At 41.7% G+C, this 24361-nt stretch overlaps 1 protein-coding gene across 1 annotated transcript in view; it reads left to right on the forward strand.

The window, feature by feature from the left end:
• TBL3 (transducin beta like 3) overlaps positions 1-24361 on the forward strand; it is a 25638-nt gene continuing 1277 nt past the window's right edge. Inside the window, exons 1-20 of the mRNA XM_060786523.2 lie at positions 1-115; positions 1284-1335; positions 1676-1771; positions 1980-2027; positions 3001-3142; positions 4066-4150; positions 5322-5492; positions 5921-5996; positions 7850-7946; positions 9255-9475; positions 11058-11199; positions 12205-12263; positions 13285-13388; positions 13847-13985; positions 15944-16174; positions 17774-17844; positions 19569-19725; positions 22302-22360; positions 22950-23053; positions 23999-24070. Coding sequence (XP_060642506.2) covers positions 78-115; positions 1284-1335; positions 1676-1771; positions 1980-2027; positions 3001-3142; positions 4066-4150; positions 5322-5492; positions 5921-5996; positions 7850-7946; positions 9255-9475; positions 11058-11199; positions 12205-12263; positions 13285-13388; positions 13847-13985; positions 15944-16174; positions 17774-17844; positions 19569-19725; positions 22302-22360; positions 22950-23053; positions 23999-24070 — 2164 coding nt within the window. The 5' untranslated portion in view covers positions 1-77. The remainder of the gene's footprint in view (positions 116-1283; positions 1336-1675; positions 1772-1979; positions 2028-3000; positions 3143-4065; positions 4151-5321; positions 5493-5920; positions 5997-7849; positions 7947-9254; positions 9476-11057; positions 11200-12204; positions 12264-13284; positions 13389-13846; positions 13986-15943; positions 16175-17773; positions 17845-19568; positions 19726-22301; positions 22361-22949; positions 23054-23998; positions 24071-24361) is intronic.

The following is a 24361-nucleotide window of genomic DNA, read 5'->3' on the forward strand; positions in this document are numbered from 1 at the left end:
TGCGCCGAAAGCCAGCCTCTCATACCGGAAGCACGTGTGTGAGAGACCACCAGAAAGGGTGAAACAGGGCAAGAGAGATGTCGGCTTCGAGCTCCTCGACGACTTTTAAAACTAAGTAAGGGGAGAAAAAGGGAGAGAGTGGGGGAGAGGTTAGGGTTGCCATGGAGACGCTGTTGCCACGACGACGACGATGGGGCGCCTCTCCATCTGTTGTGAGAGCAAAAGGGGCGCGTGACGTCACCGGCGGGAGCTACCGGGGTGCCTCTGCGCATGCGCGGGGGGCTCCTTTCTAGTATTCTAGTTTCTTGAGAGACTGTGGCTTCGTCTAGGCCAGGCCTGGGCAAACAGCCGGTAGGCTGTTAGGAATTGTGGGAGTTGAAGTCCAAAACACCCGGAGGGCCGAAGTTTGCCCAGGCCTGGTCTAGACTCTAGACAGACAGTTATAGCGCTATTGTTCCACTTTAGTTGCCATGGCAACATTTCAATTAAATCCTAGGGTGTGCTGCTTATATTCTTTGTTGTCAATTGACTTTGTTTCCTGGCGACACAATGAATGAGAGTTTTGTCTCCTAAGGAGAGCTTGGTGCTCTAGAGCTGCGTCTACACTGCAGAATGAATGCGGTTTGATGCCGCTTCAGCTGTTAAGGCTCAAGGCGAAGGCATGCTGGCAGCTGTCAAGGCTCGGAGCTCTTGTCAAATTTCCAGGGAGACTGTGATTGTGCATTTGGACAACATGGCCAGTCCAGTGGAGTTGATGGCATAGGAGCATTGCTTCAGTGCTAGTGGTCTTTGCTTCTTCTTCCAGCTTGCTGACATTTGTCTGCCTATCTTCCCAAGAGGTTTTTTCTGGAGGCAACACTGATGGAATCGCTCCAGGAGTTGAGTGTGACGTCTGTACACACTCCATGTTTCACTGGCATATAACAGGGTTGGGAGGACAATAGCTTTATAAACAAGCACCTCGGTCACCCTATTTTAAAATAAAATAAATTTTATTTTAAAGTAAAATTTAAAATAAAATTATATTTTAAATTAAAAATATTATTTGAAAATGAAAGAAAGCAAGCACCGGTGAGGAAAGGTCCCCCCATGGCTCTCACTTTGATCTCCCCAAGCACCAGATGGTTTTTATTTCACTCAGCCGATTCCATTTCAATAGTAAGCATGAGATACTAAATATTTCAGGTCTTTAGATAAAAGGCAAGGAAGGAGTTGTTAACACTGGCATATTTTTCTCATTCTCTTAACTCTCTACTGGTTTTCCTCCTCATTCCCTTTCACAGCTATTCCATCTTCCGGAAGATCGAGCCTTTCTACAAAGGAGGACGCATTCAGGTAATAAACCTGCAGGGTTTTCTGTCTTTTTGCAGCACATCCCATAGGCTTTTGATGTTACTTGAAAAGAAAGAGGGAGGGAGGGAGGGAGGAAAAAGGGAGGGATGGAGAAGGGGGAAGGAAAGAAATAATATTGTATTGGGTTTTTTGCCCTTCAAATGAGATATGTGCAGTATGTATAGGAATTTGTTCAGGATTTTTTTTGAACTACAGTATAGTCAAGCACTCCCAACAGTCTGAAGGACCAAGAAGCAGCCCTCCGCTTAAAAGGTCTGAGGAGCCCTGCTGTATGGGATGTGCTGCAAAAGAACTGCTCTCCTTATGTGTTTCTCCACCCCAGGTCAGCCAAGATGGGGATTATATGTTTTGCCCTTGTGGAAGCAAGGTCAACGTGGTCGAGATCTCGACGGGAGATGTGGTTCGCTGTATCGAACAGGTAATAAGAGCAACAAAATACTCCGCATAAAGTGACTGGGAAGTTTTGTTGGAAGTATTCTCAGACTTATTACTGTAAATCATGAAGTTATCAAAGGATTTTCCCTCCTTGTAATAGTTTTGCAAATAATTTACATTTGGAAAAATTTGCTCAGAGCAAGAACATGAAGACCCAAGCCATTGCTTCCCTCCTCTCTTTTCTCTCTCAGGATGATGAAACCGACATCACGACGTTTGCCCTCAGCAATGATGATGAAGTAAGTGATTGCCGGTTTGCAAAACAGGAATCTCACAATGAGAAGCCCTCTAAATACGGTGTTATCTCATCTTGTAGCAGCCTTCATCAGTAGTTGGAAATGCTGATAATTGTTCAACACTATTTGGAATGCCACACTTTCCCCATCCCTGAGTCTGAGGACACAGAGGGATAACGGATTGAACAAAGCACTTATGTAGTCCCAGCCATTGAGTTTTGATGGTGCCTTCCTGCCTTGTAGTAGGGGGTTGGACTGGATAGCCCTTGGAGGTCCCTTTCATCTCTATGAGTCTGATAATAATGGATAATAATGAATAATAATCATAATACTGCACCCTCAGTGGCGCAGTGGGTTAAACAGCTCACCTTGTTGACCAAAAGATTAACGGTTCAAATCCGGGGAGCAGCGTGAGCTCCCGCTGTTAGTCCCAGCTTCTGCCAACCTAGCAGTTTGAAAACATGCAAATATGAGTAGATCAATAAGTACTGCTCTGACGGGAAGGTAACGGCGCTCCATTCAGTCATGCCGGCCACATGACCTTGTCTATGGACAAGGCTGGCTCTTCGGGTTAGAAATGGAGATGAGCATCACCCCCCAGAGTTGGACATGACTAGACTTAATGTCAGGGGGAAACATTTACCTTAATGTCTTTCTGCTTGGCAGGAAAGAGTTGGACTGGAGGGCTCTGAGAATAATAATAATAATAATAATAATAATAATAATGGGTAACAATAATAATTCTGTTTTCCTGCCTGGAAGAAGATGGTTTGACTAGATGGCCTTTGGGCCCCCTTCTAATTCTATGAGTCTTCAAGTATTAATAATGATAATGTGATAATAAATTATATAATAGCAATTATATCTTCCTGCCTCGCAGGAGGGGGTTGGACTGGATGTCTCTTGGAGGTCCCTTCCAACTCTGGGATTTTATTATGAGCTCTTTCCTAAGAGTTCCCTTTCTTCTTGTCTTTAGATCCTTGTGACTGCAAGTCAGGCATTGCTGCTGAAGCAATGGGACTGGCTGGCAAACAAATGCAGCCGCACCTGGAAAGCCACACACACAGCTCCGGTGGCCAGCATGGTGTTTGACTCGACCTCCACCTTGTTAGCCACAGGTATGGATTGAATTTTGCCTGATGGGTCAAATTATGGGAGAAATCTCTGAATCGGCTTGAAGTACTGCATACTTCCACATGCTAATAACTAGAGAGTAGAACTGACTACCACAAGATGTAGGTTTTTTCTATCGTGTTAGAAGTGACCCGAAAAACTGCAAGTCACTTCTGGTGTGAGAGAATTGACCGTCAACAAGAATGTTGCCCAGGTGACGCCTGTATGTATTACCATCCTGTGGGAGGTTTTTCTCATGTCCCCGTAAGGGAAGTTGCAGCTGAGAGATGGGAACTCACCCTGTCTCGCGGATTTGAACTGCCAACTTTCAGGTCAGCAGTTCAACTGACCAAAGAGTTTAATCCATTGCACCATCGTGGCTCCATACAAGATGTAGTGATACCCATGTTTATGGAGGTCCACCTCAGCCTTATTGTGGTTGCCTTTGAAAGGCCATTGAATCCGTGGATGGAGAATCCATGGAAACAGAGAGAAGACCAGCTATAATTTTATTACATAATGGTCGGTGCCCTTTAGTTTTTACCCAGTTTGGGACCCCATATGTTATTGAATTACAACTCCCATCATTTTTTGTTATCTGGGGATGATGGAAATAACAGCACAACAGACCTTGTGGCTCTGAGGTTGGAGAAAGGTGAAAGGATCTTGTAAAGCTAGGCATCATCATCATATCCACAGACCTTGGAGTTCAGTTCAAACTCCACTCTCCTGACTAAAGAGAACAAACTACAGCCTTCCAGAGGTCACTGTATCACATCAGCTCTTGGCATGATGTCCAATAATGAAGAATAGTCAAGCATGTAGAGGAAAGCCACATAAAATCACATGGCAGGATGGATTTGGGCCACAGGCCTTCACCCTGACACATATGTTTTAGGCCCTTTTTTCCTCTCTATTTTTTATCTAGGTGGCTGCGACAGCACCATCAAGATCTGGGATGTCCCCAGGCAGTACTGCACCCACAACCTGAAGGGCTCCTCCGGCGTCGTCCAGTAAGGAAATGCCCTCGTTTTACAGAAATGCAAACTACTTTAGGTTGTCCACATATCATTTAGTCATTCAGCTACAGGCATTGCTGTTCCATACTCAGCAATCAAAATGGAATCTCTGTTTGCTGCAATAATAATATTGACCTACCTTAAAGGTTTTCTGCAATATCATGAGATCAATATTGGCCTACCTTAAGAATCCTCCCTGTTCTCTGCAAAGCAAGATGTAAGTCCTTCCTCGTGAATCTCGTGGGTAGAATCTGCCAACAATTAGATTTGATACGGATGACCAGGATGGTTTTAAATGGTGTATTTTAATATTTTGATAAATGGTTTTTAATGTTTATGTATTGTATGTGCATTTGTGTCCCGACATTGAATGTTTGCTGTGTATATGATATGCTCCGCCCTGAGTCCCCTTCAGGGTGAAAAGGGCGGAATATAAATGTTTTTAAAATAAATAAACAGTCTTCAGAGACTTCCGTAAGAGAGTCCAAAATTCCAAAAACAACTTCCTTGACACTTATTTGATCACCAGACCTTTTTGGTCCATCTATCCCAGTAGTTCTCAGTCTGTGGGTCCTCAGATTTTTTGGCCTTCAACTCCCAAAAATCCTAACAGCTGGTAAACTGGCTGAATTTTCTAGGAGTTGTGGGCCAAAACACCAGGGGACTCACAGGTTGAGAACCACTGATCTATCCCAAACACCAGGTCAATTGGGCCTTCAGTGCCCTCTGTTAAAATACAGCAGAAAAGGAAGAACTGATGAAAAGAACAAGGTCAAGAGCAGATTCAAATAGTCTTTTTGCATTATCTGGAGACTTCTTATTCTCTTCTAATTGTATGCCTGCATTTCCCCGACAATAAGTTGGGTGGTATATTAATTAAGACGCATTAGGGCTTATTTTCAGGGGATGTCTTATTATCAGGGGTGGGTAGGGGAGTAGGGAACTAACAGCAGTAAATGGAAAAAAGGAGACCCAAAGATTAAACACCTCTGCTTTGAATCATATACTGAGGGCCCAGAATAGGTTGTCTCCACTGAGGTGAACCTTACCTGGCAAGCTAAAGCTGTGGAGTCCTATGCTTTTTCATTTGCTAAACAATCATGATGTCGAAGGACGTTGTTGGGTCATTGGTGCAGTGCCTATGTTTTGTATGTTTCCTGTCCAGCCTCGTGGAATTCCACCCAGACATCTCGCAGCTCCAGCTCTTCTCCTCCTCCATGGACAACATCATCCGCATTTGGGACCTGACCTCCAGCCAATGCATTGCCCAGCTGGAGAACCATTACAGCCCAGTTACCTCCCTGGCCTTTTCTCCCGACTACGAGACACTCATCAGGTGAGGAACTCCAATGGGCCTCCTGGTCCTTCCCTATTTATTATTACTATTATTTACTTCTTTTGCTCCCCGCCTTTCTCCCCAAAGGGACTCAAGGTGGCTGATAACTACACACTTTGATCAATTTTAAACAAGGTGAATACAACCATTACAAAAAGATCACACTACTGTTACAGAGCAGAGGCTTTCGTTTGCCTGTACCTGCTGTAAGGAAACCCATCACCCTGTTTGCTCTAGCAAAATTATTGGAAATGTCATTTAGAGCAGGGCTTTTCAAATTCTTAACCCAGAGAGGTCCTCATCTTTCCTAAGGAATATTTCCCAGTGCTGTAGCTTAGTGCTATGGAATCCTGGGAGCTGTCGTTTCACAAGGCCTTCTCTGCCAAACTCCTAAGTCAATGACAATGCTTCTGGGGTTTTTTTTTTAGTGCCGGCCGTGATAAAATCTGCACCGTGTGGGACCTGAACAAGAAAGAATCAAAAGTCACCATCCCAGTCTATGAGGTAAAGTTCCTCTCCATTGGTTGATGCTGTTTGGCAGAAACATGTGCTCCCTGGAAATGCTTAACATTTTGAGTCATGATGTGCAAGAAAAACAGGGTCCTTCCTTGTCATCATTGGGAAGTTGGATACAGTTTTATTTCCCCCTTAAATTTCTGCCCACTTTCATTCTAACAGTTCAGAGACTTATCATATTCTTGTGCCTTTCACAGCTAGGCTTGGTTTTAAATTTCCACTGAAAGATGCAGTTGCTGCCTTTTCAGTATTATTATTATTATTATTTAATACACAACAAGATTATTACACAGCAAACAAGTTCACTATGCTGGCTGTATTGGATCACACGTCGGACACTTCCCAAGTGTCTAGAACTATGTGTTATATTGGCGAATAATGTGTGCAGATCCAAGTAGGATGGCCTTTTGCAGCTCACAGATGGTAATTTTGTCTGTGCTGGTTGTTTTTAAGTGCAGGCCAAGGTCTTTAGACACTGCACCCAGTGTGCCATCACCACTGAGACCACCTTGACTGGCTTGTGCCAGAGTCTTTGCCGTTCTATTATTGTTTTTGTTTTTTTAATCTTCCTCTCCCTGTGACTGTGGGCAAGACTATAGTTAATGGGCTAGAGAGTGAGAACACAGCCATCTTAGATGTAGTTTGGGAAAGTGAAGCTCCTAGTGGCAGGGAATGCAAAAGCCCCTGACGTAAACTACATTTCCCAGAATACAGTGCTGCTCAGTGTCTGAAGGACCCAATGAGAGCTGGCTGCAGCAGCTGCCATTAGAGTCAGTCTAATAATAATAAAATTATTGAATCTGCAAAGAGGAATAAAGTAAGCATAAGCATTAAACAACTTTGGCAAAGACAAGAGAACACAAGGGGCTTTGAAAACCGATCGCTGTAGGGAAGAGTGCAGGTAAAGGGCTGGAGACTGAGAAAACAGCAAGCTTAAAAATATAGTTTAGAGACGTGAGACCCCCAGTGGCAGAAAATGCAAAAGGCCGTGCCCTAAACTACATTTCCCAGACTGCATCAGCATCAGAAGGCACCAATCAGGATAGCAGCACGAGGTCTGTCCCTCCCTAACAACAACATAATCTGCAAAGGGGAGGACTGACTGATACATCTCTTTCTAATAAGTAAGCCAATTGCTGTGCTGGGCTGGAAAAATAATGACTTAAATGGATGGCCCTTGGGAAGTATACTAATTGGATGTCAGAAAAGTTTGGATGGTGCCTTTCTGCCTGGAAGAAGAGGGTCAGTCTAGATGTCCCTTTATGGTGTCTGTACTGTGATTTCTGTTCCTGGGTTATAAATGGCAGTTCTTAATTGGTTCTGTCATAAAAACATGGCAAAAGTTTATTACACTGCAAAAATAGCACATTTTGCTTTGTAGTGTCTCTACCAATTTAACAAAGTTTCTGCCACAAAAACAAAGTTTCTGGAGTAGAACAACTCCTTTCAAAGTAAAGATCACACAGTGAAACAGGAAATAACATTTTTAAAGCAGGAACTGATTTTCTTTATTATTCAAAAAATCTGTGGATATGTGAAATTGTGCATGCACAATTACTACAAAGAAATAGTAAATTTCATTAGTCTTGTTATAGTAACAAGTTCTTTTTACTAAGTACACTTTAAAAACATTTTAGAAATGAAGCACCAGTGCCCCCCAGTTTTGTAAGTACTTTTGAACCATTTTAATGGATCGCATATGTCATATATATGTGAATGACTACATGTATATGTACACTGATATGTATGCATATAGATTATATACTTATCATATACACATGAATGCATATCATGTCGGTCCATCTATATATCCTGCTTTCAAATGCCTTCATCTCTCTTAGAGTGTTGAAGCTGTCGTCATGTTACCAGAAGGAGGAGACACCTCCCAGTTGGAGGTGAAGACATCCAGCTCCCTCTTTCTCACTGCCGGCAGCAAAGGTACCGTATATACTCGAGTATAAGCAGAGTTTTTCAACGCTTTTTTAGACTGAAAAAGCCTCCCTTGACTTATATTTGAGTCAAATTTATTTATTATTTTCCTCTGTTATTATTATTATTATTACATTTCTTATTTTGCTCTATTTTTTATTATTATTATTATTATTATTATTACATTATGTTACTCTATTATTTTATTACATTTATTTTTTACTCTATTGTTATTATTACATTTATTATTTCCTCTGGGGAGGTCCTGCTCTCAGTCCCACCACCATTGCAGTCGCGTTTGGTGGGGATGAGAGACAGGGCCTTCTCCTTGGTGGCCCCTCTGCTGTGAAACTCCCTCCCTAAAGAGGTTAGATCTGCCCCCTCCCTCCTGACATTTCTCAAGAGACTTAAAATTTGGCTGTGGGATCAAGCATTCACAGAATAGATCATTTTTATTGGTGAAGATGAGATTTTATGGACCGCATTTTTTGACTGATTTAAAGGATGTTTTAAGCCTGGCAAACTGTTTTAAATGTATATTTATTATCATTTTATGTAACTGTGTATTTATTGCTGTTTTTATATTGTTGGAAGCCACCCTGAGTCCCTCTTCAGAGATCGAGAATAGGACGGGATACAAATGTTCTAAAGAAAATTTTCTCTATTGTTATTATTACATTTCCATTATTTTACTCTATTATTTTTATTATGTTTATTATTTTACTCTCTTTATTCTTATTGGAAGGACACGTAAGCACATTTACATTGAAGAAGGATAGAATAATGGTTTAATCAGAGTTGGACAGTCTTATCTTAAATTGCAGTTTTATGTAAATATTCAAAAACATTTCACCTGCTGATGCCTCAGTTAATGTAATTTTATTGGTATCTATTTTTATTTTGAAATTTACCATTATCTGTTGCATTTCCCATCCTCGGCTTATACTCGAGTCACTATGTTTTTACAATTTTTTGTGGTAAAATTCAGTTCCTTGGCTTATATTCAGGTCAGCTTATCCTCGAGTATATACGGTATGTCAAAGATGTGGTTTTCATCCTTGAAAACCTGAAAATTATTTTGAGTGTTTCTCCAAGGTAAAAGATTGAGTGTTGCATAGAGTTGAAATTTTCTGTGTTGGAGTAACCACTTTATGTTTCAGAGCTGTGTTTCCTTGACCTCCTGCCATGATCTTGTTATAAGGAAATAAAAATCACATTGGCCCCCAGATTGTGAACCAGGGGTCTAGGCTCCTCCAAATTTCACCCAAAGCTTTTTGCCTCCTTTGCCGATGACTAACCCATGTTTCCTGCCTCTAGGTCTGCTCCGAGTGTGGGACTCCACCTCAGCCACCTGCGTCCGTGTCCAGTCCCTGCCCAACCTTCCCACCAGGATCAAAGAAAAGGAGGCTGCGGTGACATCCGGAGAACACAGCCTGGTGCATTGCACCCTGGTTCCTGCAAAGAGCGAGGTCCTAGCTGTGAACACTGAGCACAACATCTGCATGTACGATGCGGAGACCCTTGAGCTCCGGAAACAGGTAGGCTCCCATCTTAGAATCATAGAGTTGGAAGAGACCCCAAGGGCCATCTAGTCCGAACCCCCTTTTGTCATGCAGGAAAAGCACCATGAAACTACCCCGACAGATGGCCATCCAGCCTCCAGCCACCCTAAATCATAAAGTCATAGAATACTAGAGTTGGCTGTTGCCAGGTTTCTCTCTGACATAACGAGGATAAGACAACTTCTTGTATTCGACTGAGGCTGAAACTTGTCCTGTATCTGTTTGCAGCGTTCTTATCCTTGTTCATGTTATGAATAACTTTTCAGTAACTTTAAAGCATAGATTATTTATATTGCAATTTTCCAGTAAGAGAAAAAGTATCAGAACTTTTACGCTAAGAATGACATTAGGCATACAGACATACAGATTCTATGTAACGACATTGAATCTACAAACAACGTACATTGGCTAACAAACAAACAAAGGGGAATTAGATTTTTCCTCAGCATTCACATTACCCATACACATTCAGTCATCCTCATTCATCCAGATATTACCATTTCCTTTCTCTCTCTTTGGAGAAGCATTTGCTTAAGCCAGGCCCTGCTTTCTCCTGCAGACTGCCAACGCACAGTTCCAAAACTTCTAAAATGGCAAAAGCACCTCCTCTTTCCCTAAGAACAATGCCAAACAGATCCCTGTTTTCCCTACAGCAGAAACTTACTCCATGTAATAAATGTATCATAACAATATTTCTAAAATCATACTCCTTTCTCTTCCCATGAGAAAAACAGGCAAGTTTCCAGAATCCTGCTTTCCCATAGCAGACTTGACACTTCCAAAGTACACCATCTCTCTCAATAGAGCATGGTGGGTGAACAGCACAGCTGTCTGTCGTCACACTTTTGGAATTTTAGAAGGTCTCTTATATAGCAATGTTTCTTGCTGATGTTGTTCCAAAGTTGTAAATGAATTATAGGTTGTTTTCCCAGTCTGAAACATCATGGCTTCATCTCTTCCTGGCAGATGTTGATTCTTCTTAATTGATGTTGATAAACATAAGCAGCCTTGTGTTGACTTCCTTGTTAACGTAAAGAACCTTGTAAACATTTCCTTAACTTAAAGAGCCGTTGTCTCTGATAATGTAAACACAGTTCAACAGTTAATATTGTCACCGTTCTCATCAGCAACTTTTAATTACAGTTCCTGAATGTAGTTGTTTTCCAGGCCTCAATATTTTAGAATTGTGCCTTCAGACCAATTAGGTCCCATTCATACAGCTTTCACACAATTCCATTTAAACCATACATCATATATTTTTAAGCATCACATTCATATGTATCTTACATTGCACGTGGTCCTGCATTTAATTAGTCTTGTCAGTTTATTAATCTGTTTGCAGTTGTGCATCTTTTACTACTGTTAGGAATTGTGGGAGTCCAAAACACCTGGAGGGCCAATGTTTGCCCATGCCTGCTGTAAGGAACACTGTTTCCTCAAAAATGCCCATCTGCCTCAAAGATTACAGTTTCCTTCCCTCTGTCCTATGTTTCCATTCTTTTCCGTTTGGCAAGTTCCCAACACACTCATTTTCCTCTTTTCCTTCTTCATTTTCCAGTTTTCAGGTTACAATGGGGAAGTGCTGGATGTCCGGTTCGTGGGACCCAAAGACTCCTATATTGTGGTAGCCACCAATAGCCCTCAACTGAAGGTCTTTGAGCTGTCCTCCTCACACTGCCAGATTCTGCAAGGCCACACAGGTGGGAACCCATTCTCTCCCTATCTTGGCTTCTACAAGGCGATTGAGCGAAAGAGAAAAAGTGCATGAGAGGGAAGGTGTCTGGCAGATCAGAAGCTTCTAACGTCAACAGAACAGACATTGAGCAATTAAGCAATTCAGGAACAGAGTCAAGCTTAAAACTTATTATTATTATTATTATTATTATTATTATTATTATTATTAACACAACAAGATTAGTACACAGCAAACAAGATCACTATGCTGGCTGTCGTATTGGATCACACGTCGGTCACTTCCCAAGTGTCTACGACTGTGTGATGTATCGTTGAATAATGTGTGCAGATCCAAGTATGGTGGCCTTTTGCAGTTGACAGATGGTAATTTTGTCAGCACTGATTGTGTTTAAGTGCAGGCCAAGGTCTTTAGGCACTGCACCCAGTGTGCCGATCACCACTGGGACCACCTTTACTGGCTTGTGCCAGAGTCTTTGCAGTTCGATCTTTTAAATTTGAGGATGATGATGATGATTAATATTTCTTACCTGCCTCTCCTTGAAGTTAAAAACACATAATTATAAAACATTATGTAAAAGACGTATGTTAAAATATATTTCTATGGAATACATATATTAAATTACACAGAACAAAGATTAAAATACAGTAAACACAAGGTGTATACTGTATGTTGTGTTTATATTGTCTGTTATCAAAACAGACAATGAATTTGAAATCATGTCTTGTGCTTATGAAATGATTTTATTGATCAGCCAATTGGCCTTATCAAAAATCATTTCGTAAACATAAGACATGATTTTGTAATTCATAGCTAAAAGGTGTCTGTTTAGGTCTTCAGTTGTCACTTAAATTCCAACAGCTGATTTAGTTGCAATGGGATCTCTACCGGCAGTTCATTCCAAAGTCTTGGAACCTATGAAAAAGGTCCTCTAGGTGATGGTTACTACCCAGAAGACCTTTGAATAAAAGACTTTATAATGCTTTTACCTGCTTTGGCATCTTTCTTGCAGATACTGTCCTGGGTTTGGATGTCTTCCGGAAGGGGAAGATGTTTGCTAGCTGTGGAAAGGTATTTATTTCCCAGTTGAGATCTCATAGGTATATGTGTGTGTATGTGTATGTGTGAGTGCGTGCAAACAAGATAGGATCTGTAGGTTTGTTCTTCAGTTGAATGTGTATGTAAGTTAGAACAGGTACATTTTTGAAATGTAATTCCAGACATACACACACACATATATCTATCTATCTAAAAGTGAAAATATGTGTGTGTGTGTGGCTAGGTTGTCCACTTACACAAACAAGCTCCTGCCTCCACAAACAGCTATAGCTACCACTACTTGGGAAACCAGTGGCCCTCACTCCAATGACATTGCGGGTTATAATGAGCGCCATTAATGTGTACAAGAGCCCGGTCAATGTCCTCCACAAACACAGTACTGCCCCCCACCCAAGTGAAGGTTTACCCTGCAGCCAGAGAGCACACTGAACTGCACGCATGATGCACCCACAGCAAACTTGCCCAACATAACAAACTTTAAGTACTGATGGAGTTTTTGGGGGCTAACCTGGCAAAATGTGAGTTGTAGTTCACCCACAACCTTATGCATTTTGCACAATTAAAAACTGACTTTTTCAAATAACGCAGGCAATGGCGGGTACCCAAGCTAGTATATATATAGAGAGAGGGGGATGTATACACAAGTTGGACTCTACTGTATATGACTGAGGAGGAAAGCAGAAAAAGGAGAGATTAAAACCTTGAAGCAAAAGGAACCTCAGCAAAGTCCAACCAGCTGACTGCATACTGTCTTTAGGATCCCTAGACACTATTTCTAATGGGGTGATTTATGAGGCAATGTTTTCTCAGAAAAATGGTCCCAAACCTTATCTCTTTCATGATGTAGTTGGCCTCTGTTCTGGATCCCCATGTTGCTATAACAGCTTTATTCTTGGGCCCCCAAAATCTGCTCTTCTGGACCTTCAGACAGAGACCTGACAACTCCCAGCTCCTAGGGGCTGGACTAGATGGCTTCTTGGGGACCCTTCCAGTTCTGTGATCTTGTAAATCCCAACCTGTCTTCTGTTTCCAGGATAAAAGTGTCCGCATTTGGCTGATGGCAAAAGATGGCACGGTCCACTGCATCGCCCAGGGCCTGGGCCACGCACACGGAGTGGGTGCTCTTGCTTGTTCCAGGTATCGTAAATCTTTCCTTGCAACGCAAACACACTGGGATAGGAAATGACGAACAAATGCCAGGAAAGGCATTGACAACAAGGAAGGGACTGGCAAAACCACCTTTGGGTATCCTTTACTGCACCCATCCTGCACAAGCTTATAGTCCTCATGGAGGATTTAGCTAAGCAGATGAGTGAGTCGAAAGGGAAATCCCTTCTTCCCCCACTGGCCTCTTGGTCCCCCTCTTCATACCTGTGTTTTGGAGCACATGCCAGGGAACTGTGGAAGTTGAAGTCCAAAACACCTGGTGGGGGGGGGGGGGGTGAAGTTTGCTCATACCTGGTCTGCACTCTGCAGCAAAGTTCCCTGTTAATAATGATAATACTGGGTTCGAAGGGGGTTTAATGATTTGCCCAAGTGGCTCCATTGTTCCTGACCTCTCTTTTATCCATCTTGATAATCTCTTCTTCTTCCAGAGTGAAAGAGAACTTTGTGGTCACCGCCAGCCAGGACCATACCATCAAAGTGTGGCCTCTCCCCGACCCCCTTCCTGCCAAGGAGGACGATGACCTCGTGATCCTTCAGGCCCATGTGACAGAGAAGGCACACGACAAGGTAAATTGGCATTTAGAAAGCAGGACCTTGTGAATGGAAGGCCTCCAGCCAACCCCATAGAGCTCTGGATGGATAGATAGATACAAAGATAAATAGATAACAAAGATAAATAGATAGATAGTTGATTCTTTTGTAAACTGTTTTGAGTCTCGTTTGTAGAGAGAAAATGTGGAGTAAAATAATAATAACGATACATAACATGGTTTTTGTTCCTGGGTTATAAATGTCATCTCCTAATTGGTTCTATCATAAAAAAAACATGGGGAAAGTTTATTAAGCTGCAAAAACGTTTGTTTCTGTGAGAGGGACACCCTGAAAAACATTTTGCTCTAGTTTTTCAATGAATGTTTCATAGAGTCTCAACTAATTCAACACAGTTTGTGGCAGTCACAAAAATGAAATTTCTGGAGTATAACAACTACTTTCAAAGTAAGCACCGTGCAATTAAAAAGGAAATAACACTTTCAAACCATTAACAGATTTTTTTAAAGAGAATGTTACTTAGTGTAATAGGTACATGGTTATAAAGTATCCTCAGTGTTCTCTAGCAGGTATGGAGGGGTTTTTTTCTATTGGATCTCAGCCACATCCTTCACAAGGTTGTAGTCCTTATTGAGGACTTAGATAGACAGGTGAGTTAGTTGGCCCTTTCCCTATTGGTCTCTCTGCCTGTCTTCTATTCAGCCCATCATAAGAATATTTAAAGTGAAAATTGAAAGTGCAATGACCCAGGACTGTTAACAGACAACGGCTATGTCTTTGTGTGATATGTGATTTTATGTGCTGTGTTTAACAATATTTAATGTTTTATCGGGGAAGGGTCAATTTCGATGTTTTATACTGTTTTTTATAAATTTTTATGAATTGTTTTTATGAATTGTTGCCAACACTGTGAACCGCCCTGAATCCCCTTCAGGGTTAAGAAGGGCAGTACACAAATGCTGCAAATAAATAAATAAATTTCCCTCTCTCTTCCTATTAGAGTTAGAGTGATACTTGTCAAGGATCTGCCTCCTTTTCTGTGCACATGCTAAACCCCTGAGTCCTCAGTTTTGTTCTTTTCCTGTGAGCATGGAGAGAGGCAAGATGTCTGCTGTGAGTTGGTTAGATAGCCTGGCCCTGTGATAACTTTCCTATCTATATATGTAGTTCTTTGAATCAATAACTTTTAAAGCTTGACTTTGCTCTTCTAATTGCTGAAGCCCAGTGGCTCTACTGCTGGCACTAGAAACTTCTGAGCTGCTAAACTGCTGCTAATGTTGTTGCTGCTGCTTTATTATCTTTGAATGCAATTTTGGAAATAACACCTCCGCCCATCATTTTCCACCACTTTTGGGTCCCAAGAGAACAATTATTTTCAATATATATGTATATACAGGCAATCCCTGGGTTACAGACATTTGACTTATAAACGGCTCCTAGTTAAGAACGGGTAAGACAACAGGAAGTGAGAGAAATCTCCCCCTTGGAAGGGAAATTTACTCCTGGAAGAGTTATCATGGGGGAAAGGGGTCTCCACTGAAGCTATATCTCTGATCCTTGTTTTCATAACAAGTCAAATTTTCCAAAATCCAATGGTTACAGGGTGGATTTTTTCTGAAAAGAGGCAAAGACAGCAAAACAAAAACACTAAAGGGGCATTATCCCTTTCCTATGCTATAGATAGATAGATAGATAGGTAGGTAGGTAGGTAGGTATGTGTGTGTATTGGCTGGAGTTACACTTAAGAAAACATGCCTGTTCTGCCTTACATACAAACTCAACTTAAGAACAACCTTCTAATACTGACTGGATTATAACTTGGACACTGCCTGTATGTATATGGATGTGTGTATCCACCATATTTAAGTCTCCTGTGGATCAATGAGTCTCTAGAGACCTGTTTTGTGAAACCAGAAGTGGACAGCAGCTTCAAAGTGTGTCCCTGGTTGCTTGACAGCTCTTTCCTCTCCTTGTAGGACATCAACAGTGTGGCAGTTTCTCCCAACGACAAGCTCATTGCCACTGGATCCCAGGACAGAACAGCAAAGCTGTGGACCTGCCAAGACTGCACACTTTTGGGGGTCTTTTCTGGCCACAAGCGCGGTGTCTGGTGCGTCCAGTTCTCCCCAGTGGACCAGGTCTTGGCCACTTCTTCTGCCGACGGCACCATAAAACTTTGGGATCTCCAGGAGTTTGGCTGCTTGAAGGTAAAGCCCTTGGGTTCATCTCCATGTCCTCTGCTCCTATTACACTATGTAACACAATTTTTGGTCCTGGGTTATAAATGTCATTTCCTAATTGGTTCTATCATAAAAAATGGAAAAAGGTTTATTAAACTGCACAAACTTTGTTTTTGCAGGACATCCTGCAGCAGATTTTTCTCTAGTTTTTCAATGAATATCCCATAAGGTCTCAACCAAATCAAACTAGTTTGAGCCACAAAAGTGAAGTTTCTGGAGTCAAACAACTACTTTTAAAGTAAGGACTGCACAATTAAGCAGGAAATAACCCTTTCAACCCAGGTACAGAAATTATTGCAGCAAGACTACTCTCTAATTATAGAACTCTTGGGCAAGTGGGCTTATTAACAAAGACCCTCGTCATAAATGTACAGCAGAGTAGCTTATCAGCAGCAGCGGGACCCAGCACCAGTAGCCCAAAGTGATAAAGAGAACAAAAAACACACAGACCAATGTTACCTCTTCTATAGGAGGCTTTTCTTTGTAGTAAAAAAATAATATGGTTGCACTATTTGCAAGAACAAAGGATTCCATAACACAAATAAAGTCCTTTATGCTCCCTTCTTTGCTCCCACACAGGGCTTTTTTCTCATGCAGATTAACAGCTTTGCTCTCACAGAATCTCACACCAAACTTCCTGAGGAGCTTCACACATTAGCTTTACATACAGTTTTATACATGAGGCTCTCTCATACTGAGGGTTACCTCACACAGAAGGAGTTCCCAGTGGCGCAATGGGTTAAACCCTTGTGCCGGCAGGACTGAAGACCGACAGGTCAGAGGTTCAAATCTGGGGCGAGTGTGGATGAGCTCCCTCTGTCATGTGGGGACATGAGAGAAGCCTCCTATAAGGATGGTAAAAAATCAAAACATCCTGGCATCCCCTGAGCAATGTCCTTGCAGATGGCCAATTCTCACACCAGAAGCGACTTGCGGTTTCTCAAGTCACTCCTCACACAGAGGCTTCTCTCACAGACTAAGGCCTACATCACACTGTGACGCCTTCTCACAGACCTTTCTCCCACTGAGGCAAACTAACACAGGCCTACTAAGCTACAGGCACACCTGCTTATATAGAACTGCAGCTTTTGCTGAGTCATTGCATCCATCTAACCCCTTCAGTACTTGACTCACATTTTTGTAATTAAAAATATTTTAATATTTCTGACAAGAACTACTCCTAAAAGAAAAATTGGATCACAAAAATTCTACAAACTGGATCAGAAACGGACAAAGTTCTCTTGCTTCATTAAGGAGAAGTCACTCACTATTTTTTTCAGAGGGGTGGGAAACATTTATATCATTCACAAAGGGGGAAAAGGGAAAAGTCCAAACATCATTGGGTTTTGAACATTGAATTAAAAAAATTAAGAGAATAAGGTAGAATGGAGAAACTGCCTAATAGGATAGATTGACGAGTTTATAATAATATTTTTCACTGTATGTTTTTGAGGTGGGAAGTCCATTTTTATCATTATCTTTGTTTTTGTTGTTCCTCAATGGGGCAGGTAAGGAAGATGACCCTTTGTGATGCTTTTTTCTTCTTCTTCTCCTTCTTTCTTCCAGACATTTGAAGGCCATGACGCCTCTGTCTTGAAGATCATCTTCATCAGCCGAGGGGGACAGGTGCTGAGCAGGTATTAACTCTCCCTTGGAAACATGGCATTTCTTTGCTCAGACAGATCGTTCTTTTTCTGGCAAAAGATTCCAAAGCAGAAAAACTGTTTAGCTCTTTCTAAAAATGGGCAGAATGTTATATCTTTGCACTGGAAAGATAGATAGATACGGGTTGCTGTAGGTTTTTCGAGCTGTATGGCCATGTTCTAGAAGCATTCTCTCCTGATGTTTCATCTACATCTATGTTTTGCCTACATCCTGACAACCTCTGAGGATGCTTGCCATAGATGCAGGTGAAACGTCAGGAGAGAATGCTTCTAGAACAAGGCCATACAGCCCAAAAAACTTACAACAACCCATTGATTTCGGCCATGAAAGCCTTTGACAATACACAGATAGATATGATTGAGAGAAAGAGAAAGAGAGAGAGAGAGAGCTCATGGGTATATCATAGAATCCTAGAGTAATAATAATAATAATAATAAACTTTATTTGTACCCCGCTACCATCTCCCCAAGGGACTCGGTGCGGCTTACATGAGGCCAAGCCCAAAATACATCAAACAAAACATCAATAAACACAACATCAATAAAAAATCAATAAAATACAAATCATATAAATCACATAAACAAAAAACAATCAATAGTGACATAAACAATTTTAAAAATGGCCGGGCCAAATGTAATAGATTAAAATTGAAAATATGCTGACGTGAACAGGTAAAATATAACCAGGATAGGATTTTTCAGAGAGAAATGAGGGAGCATGGTCCATCCTAAGTCAGTATTAAAGTGCATTGTGAGGACATATTGCTGAGAGTTCTCCTTATTCTGGGAAGACACACTGGAACAACCACGTTTTCAGGCTCCTCCTAAAGACTGCCAACGTTGGGGCATGTCTAATGTCCCTGGGAAGTGAGTTCCAGAGTCGGGGGGCCACCATTGGGAAAGGCCCTCTCCCTCGTCCCCACCAATCACGCCTGCAAAGGAGGTGGGAGCTTGAGCAGGGCCTCTCCAGAGGATCGAAGAGATCGTGTGGGTTTGTACACAGAAATGCGGTCACACAGGCCATCCAGTCCAACCCCCTTCTACCAGACAAGAAGACACCATACAATCCCTCCCAACAGATGGTCATCCAGCCACAGATAGATGACCATAGCTTTGATAGTTATAGAAATAGATACGTAGGTCAATGAGATTGAGAGAGAGTGATCTGATAGATATATAATAGACTACAGTTGGGAGAAATTGGCTATTTAGCCACAGATAAATCCTAGAGTTGGAAGAGGCCATCCAGTCAAACCTCTCTATGCTACACAGGAACACCATCCAAACCCTCCTGACAGATGGCTATCCAGCCTGTGCTTAAAAGCCTCCAAGGAAGTAGACTTACCAGACTCTGGATCCTAGAAGTGGAGGAGAACCTCAAAGGCAATCTAGTGCAACCCCTTTCTGCTAGGCAAAACAACACCACCCAAGCCCTCCTGACCGATGCCCATACAACCTCTGCTTAAAGACCTCCAGAGACAGAGTCTGCTCCAGACTTCTATTGCCTTAGCAATTGTGAGATTATATATTATCTTGGGATATATACTTTGAGATATATTTTCTGTGGTGGTTAGGGGAAAGAGCCGCATAAGTTGGCATCCTTCGCCTACAGCAAGCCACTGCATTTGGACACATGAAGCCGATCAGTCCCCCGAGTCCAGCCATGCTGACCGTCTCTCTGTACTTTTCCTCCCCAGCGGCTCAGACGGCCTGCTGAAGCTGTGGACGGTTAAGAGCAACGAGTGCGTGAAGACACTGGAGGGCCACAAGGACAAGGTGTGGGGCCTCGACGCCAACAAGAAGGACAATACGGTGGCCAGCGGTTCCAGCGACTCAAAGGTCTTGCTCTGGAAGGTACAGCCTCCGCCCCTCAACAGCCCCCAGGCAGCCCTCATAGGCTGGATGTGCTGTTGCCTGCTCTTCTTCATCCTCCTCTTCCTCATCCTCCTCATCGTCCTCATCGTCAGACCTCGCTAGAACAGCCTCCCTCCCTCCCTGCCCTCCTTCTTTCCTTCTTTCCGATCAAGAAATTGTAATAAATAGGTGCCGTTTCTGAATGAGGCCAGTCGATGCTCCTTGTCCGTTTCTTTAGGGAACTAGATCCATCCATTTATCCTCTATTATTATTATTTTCAAAGTAGTTTAAAATAGCAGAGTGCACCATAGCCAATGCTATATATTCATATTTATGTTTTAAGGAACCTTTTGGGTAAGTTAAAATATTGTAGGAATATTTGGCCTCCATTGCAGAATGCAGACTAGCCAATAATGCTATATATTTATATGTATGTTTTAAGGCACCCTTTAAGGCACTGGGAGCCCCCGGTGACACAGTGGGTTAAACCCCTGTGCCAGCAGGACTGAAGGTCACAGGTTCGAATCCGGGGAGATGCAGATGAGCTCCCTCTATCAGCTTCAGCTCCTCATGCGGGGACATGAGAGAAGCCTCCCACAAGGATGATAAAACATCAAATCATCCGGGCGTCCCCTGGGCAACATCCTTGCAGACGGCCAATTCTCTCACACCAGAAGCAACTTGCAGTTTTTCAGGTCGCTCCTGACATGACAAAAAAAAGCACCCTTTGTGTAAGTTAAAATATTGTAGGGATATTTGGCCTCTGTAGCAGCGTGTAGCATTCGATAGATAGATAGATAGATAGATAGATAGATAGATAGATAGATATTCCATATATGTATTTGTGTATATATATGTGTGTGTGTGTGTGTTTTTAAGACACCTTTTGTATGTATATATATTTGTGTATGTGTGCGTGCATGTTTTAAGACTTCTTTTTGAGTAAGTGAAAATATTGTAGGAATATTTGCCAGAAGTTATAAAGAAATAAGAAGGGGAGGAAGAAAAAGAATCTACTGAGTTGGTTCTCCACCACTAACTTTATGGCATTGTTAACATGTTCTGTTTGAGATAAGTGCCTGATCAGATTTACAAAGCCCTTTAAAATAAGTTGGTTAATCCACAGTTTTCAGAAGTATTAATGTTTTGAGCATTGGACTACATCTCTGGAAGACTATACAAACCTATTGAAATTGCAGCAAACCAAAAGAAAGGTGTTTGTAACATGAGCTTTCATAGATTCAGCCTGCTTCATTTAGATCAGTGGTTCTGAACCTGTGGGTCCCCAGATGTTTTGGCCTTCGCCTCCCAGAAACCCTAACAGCTGGTAAATTGGCTGGGATTTCTGGGAGTTGTAGTCCAAAACACCTGGGGACCCACAGGTTGAGAACCACTGATTTAGATGGAACACCTCAAGAGGTTTAATTGGGTACTGGTGCTTCTTTTTGATACACATTTTCAGAATATATTTTGGGAATTGGGTTGTTGTTGTCGTCCTGGGTTTAATTGTATTTTAACTTGTTTATGCTTTATGGGCTTTAATGTACATCTTGTATGACTTTTAGTGTTAGCTGGTTTGTCTCTTCTTTGGGGGAGAAGAAACAGGATATAAATACTTATTTATTATTATTATTATTATTATTATCTTATGAAATAATAATAATAATAACAACAATAATAATGCAGTTTGCTCTCCACAGTATAGTACTAGTAGTAATAAGTAGTATTAATAATCATATTTTTATATTTATATCCCATGAAATAAAAACAATAATATTGCAATTTGTCCCCACGTACAGTATAATAATGATGATAATAATAATTAATGTATATCCCATGAAATAATAATGACCTCAGTAATAATAATAACAATTATTATGATTATTATGATTATACTGTACTGTGGGGACAAATTGCAATATTATTATTATTATAATAATTAATGTATATCCCATGAAATAATAATGACCTCAATAATAATAATAATAATAATAATTATTATTATTATTATTATTATTATTATTATTGAGTGTATTATTATTTCATGCTTTTTGTGTCACTTCCCATGTCCCACAAGGGCTTCCCAAGGGGATGAAGAAAGGCCAATTAACACCATACAAAAGAAGGAATTTTTTAAAAAATATTTGAAATACTCTTTAAAATTATACTAAAATCCATTGTTTAAAAAATAGTTAAAAGCCATTTCAAGCAGAGTTTCTTCCCATGCTGTTTTGAGGAGATTCTGATTTTGGAGAGAAGTTGACATTTCCCCTTTCGTCTGTGGGAGTGAATAATGGCTCCGCGCCTGAGTTAATTAATGCATGAAGAGATAAGTGCACCGTAAATAGGGAGCAGTGGTTGCATTAGGCAGAGACAGGAGGCTGCTATGGATACTTGTAATACTGTATGGGATAAACTGAAAATGAGGTCTAAGTTTGGCTGCTGTGTCAAACCCCCAAAACTTCAGTGTGATTCCAGGGGGTTCAGGTGTTCCATCTGCATTTTCCCCAAAGCATCATCTGACCCATTTGGCCTGTTTCTGTTTCTTTTTATTTTGTCTCTTTGTCTTTGAAAGGATATCACCCAAGCAGAGCTTGAAGAGGAGCAAACGAAGCGGGAGGAAGAGATCCTGAAGTGAGTTTTTTCCTTTGGCAGCGCATGAGATGCATGCATCCCCTTCATGCGAATGTGGTTTCCCATAATCAAGAGCTTTCCAAACTATGTGTCAGAGCTCATTGGTGTGTCACATGAAAATAGGTTCCCCCCCCCCCATTCAAAGCCCTCCTGACAGATAGCCATCCAGCCTCAGTTCAAGAACCTCCATAGTAGGAGACTCCACTGGGAGAGGCCCCCAAAGGGCATCCAGTCCAACCCCTTTCAGCCAGGCAGGAAAACATAGTGAAAGCCCTCCTGACAGACAGCCATCAAGCCTCTGCATAAAAGGACTAGATCATGGAATGCTGGAATTGGAAGACACTCGAAGAGCCATCCAGTCCAACCCCCTTCTGTCTTCATACAGGAAAAACACAGACAAATCAGACACACACCCCCTAACAGATGGTCATCCAGCCTCTGTTTAAAAGCCTCCAAAGAAGGAAACTCCAAGGCAGTTAGTTCTACTGCTGGACAGTGTTTCTCATGATGTGGGGTGGGGGATGTCAGTGTCCGTAGATCTTTCTGAAGGCCATGTGACCTGACCCTTTTTCCTTCCTTGTTCTGCTAGGGAGCAAGAGTTGTCCAACCTGCTGCATGAGAAGAGGCACCCGCAGGCCCTAGCCCTGGCCCTCTCTATGGGGCGGCCCCATACAGTCCTCAGCGTCATCAAGGGTAAGGAGAGGTCATCTGAGGAGCCAGGCATGAGCCAACTTCTGTCCTCCAGGTGTTTTGGACTGCAACTCCCAAAATTCCTTACAGCTGTAGAAGGACCCAAGTTTGCCCATGCCTGCACATGGACCATACGATCGCTATTTTAGAACATTCAATATATGAGAATAAAAATAAGAATTTATATTATTATTATTGTTGTTATTATCGTTATAGTTACTGTTGGCAAATACAGTGGCAAAACTCACCAGCCAATACCCCAGAGTCATAGAATCCCAGATTTGGAAGAGAGGGCCATCCAGTCTATACAAGAATAATAACAATGCAATGCCAGAGTTGGAGGAGATCCCAAGGGCAATAATAATAAATAATAACACTTTATTTATATTCTGCCCTGTCTCCCCGAGAGGACTCCCCGAGGGCAGATCCAATCCATGCAGGAATGTATTTATTTACTTCATTTCTACCCCGCCTTTCTCACTGTAAATAATAATAATAATAATAATAGAATCCTAGAGTTGGAAGACACCCCGAGGGCCATCCAGTCCATGCAGGAATGATGATGATGATTATGATGATGGAATCCCAGAGTTAGAAGAGACTCCAAAGGCCATCCAGTCCATGCAGGAATACTACTACTACTGCTGCTACTACTACTACTGATAATAATAATAATAATAATAATAATAATAATAATAATAACAACAACAATTATTATTATTATTATGGAATCACAGAGTTGAAAGAGACTCCAGGGGCCATCCAGTCTCCTTCTGCCAGGCAGGAAAAGCACAATCTAAGCCCTGACAGCCAGCCATCCCACCTTGGGAGGATTTCTTCTTCCTTACCGTGCTTTTGGCTTCCACCTTCCTCAAAAGTGGCTCCATAGAATCCTGTCCCTATTAGCATACTCTTAACTGGCTTGTTTTACTTTCCTGTCTCCATCAGCCATTCTCAAGGAGCCCAACGGGCGCCAGAGCCTGGTGGAAAACATCACCAAACTGCGGAAGGACCAGAAAGGTGGGTTGCTCTCATGCTAAGAAGGTTCCTTGAATGGTGTGTGAACCAAAGCGGACACAACTAGCCACTTTTAGGATGCTGCTTCCAATGTCAGTGTGATTGTGATTGATAGCCTGGATTCTCATGATGTGCCACATCTCCTCTTTCTGGTCTTCATGTTGGAGCTCAACCACATCCTGTAAAAGCTTGCAGTCCTCAATGAGGACTTTGTTTGTTTGTGGTTTTTTAATACATTATAACTATATTCTCAATTCACTTCTGACACGATAAATAAAATAAATCAAGGACTGA

Source organism: Anolis sagrei, chromosome X (genome assembly GCF_037176765.1).
Source record: "Anolis sagrei isolate rAnoSag1 chromosome X, rAnoSag1.mat, whole genome shotgun sequence".
NCBI classification, from domain to species: domain Eukaryota; kingdom Metazoa; phylum Chordata; class Lepidosauria; order Squamata; family Dactyloidae; genus Anolis; species Anolis sagrei.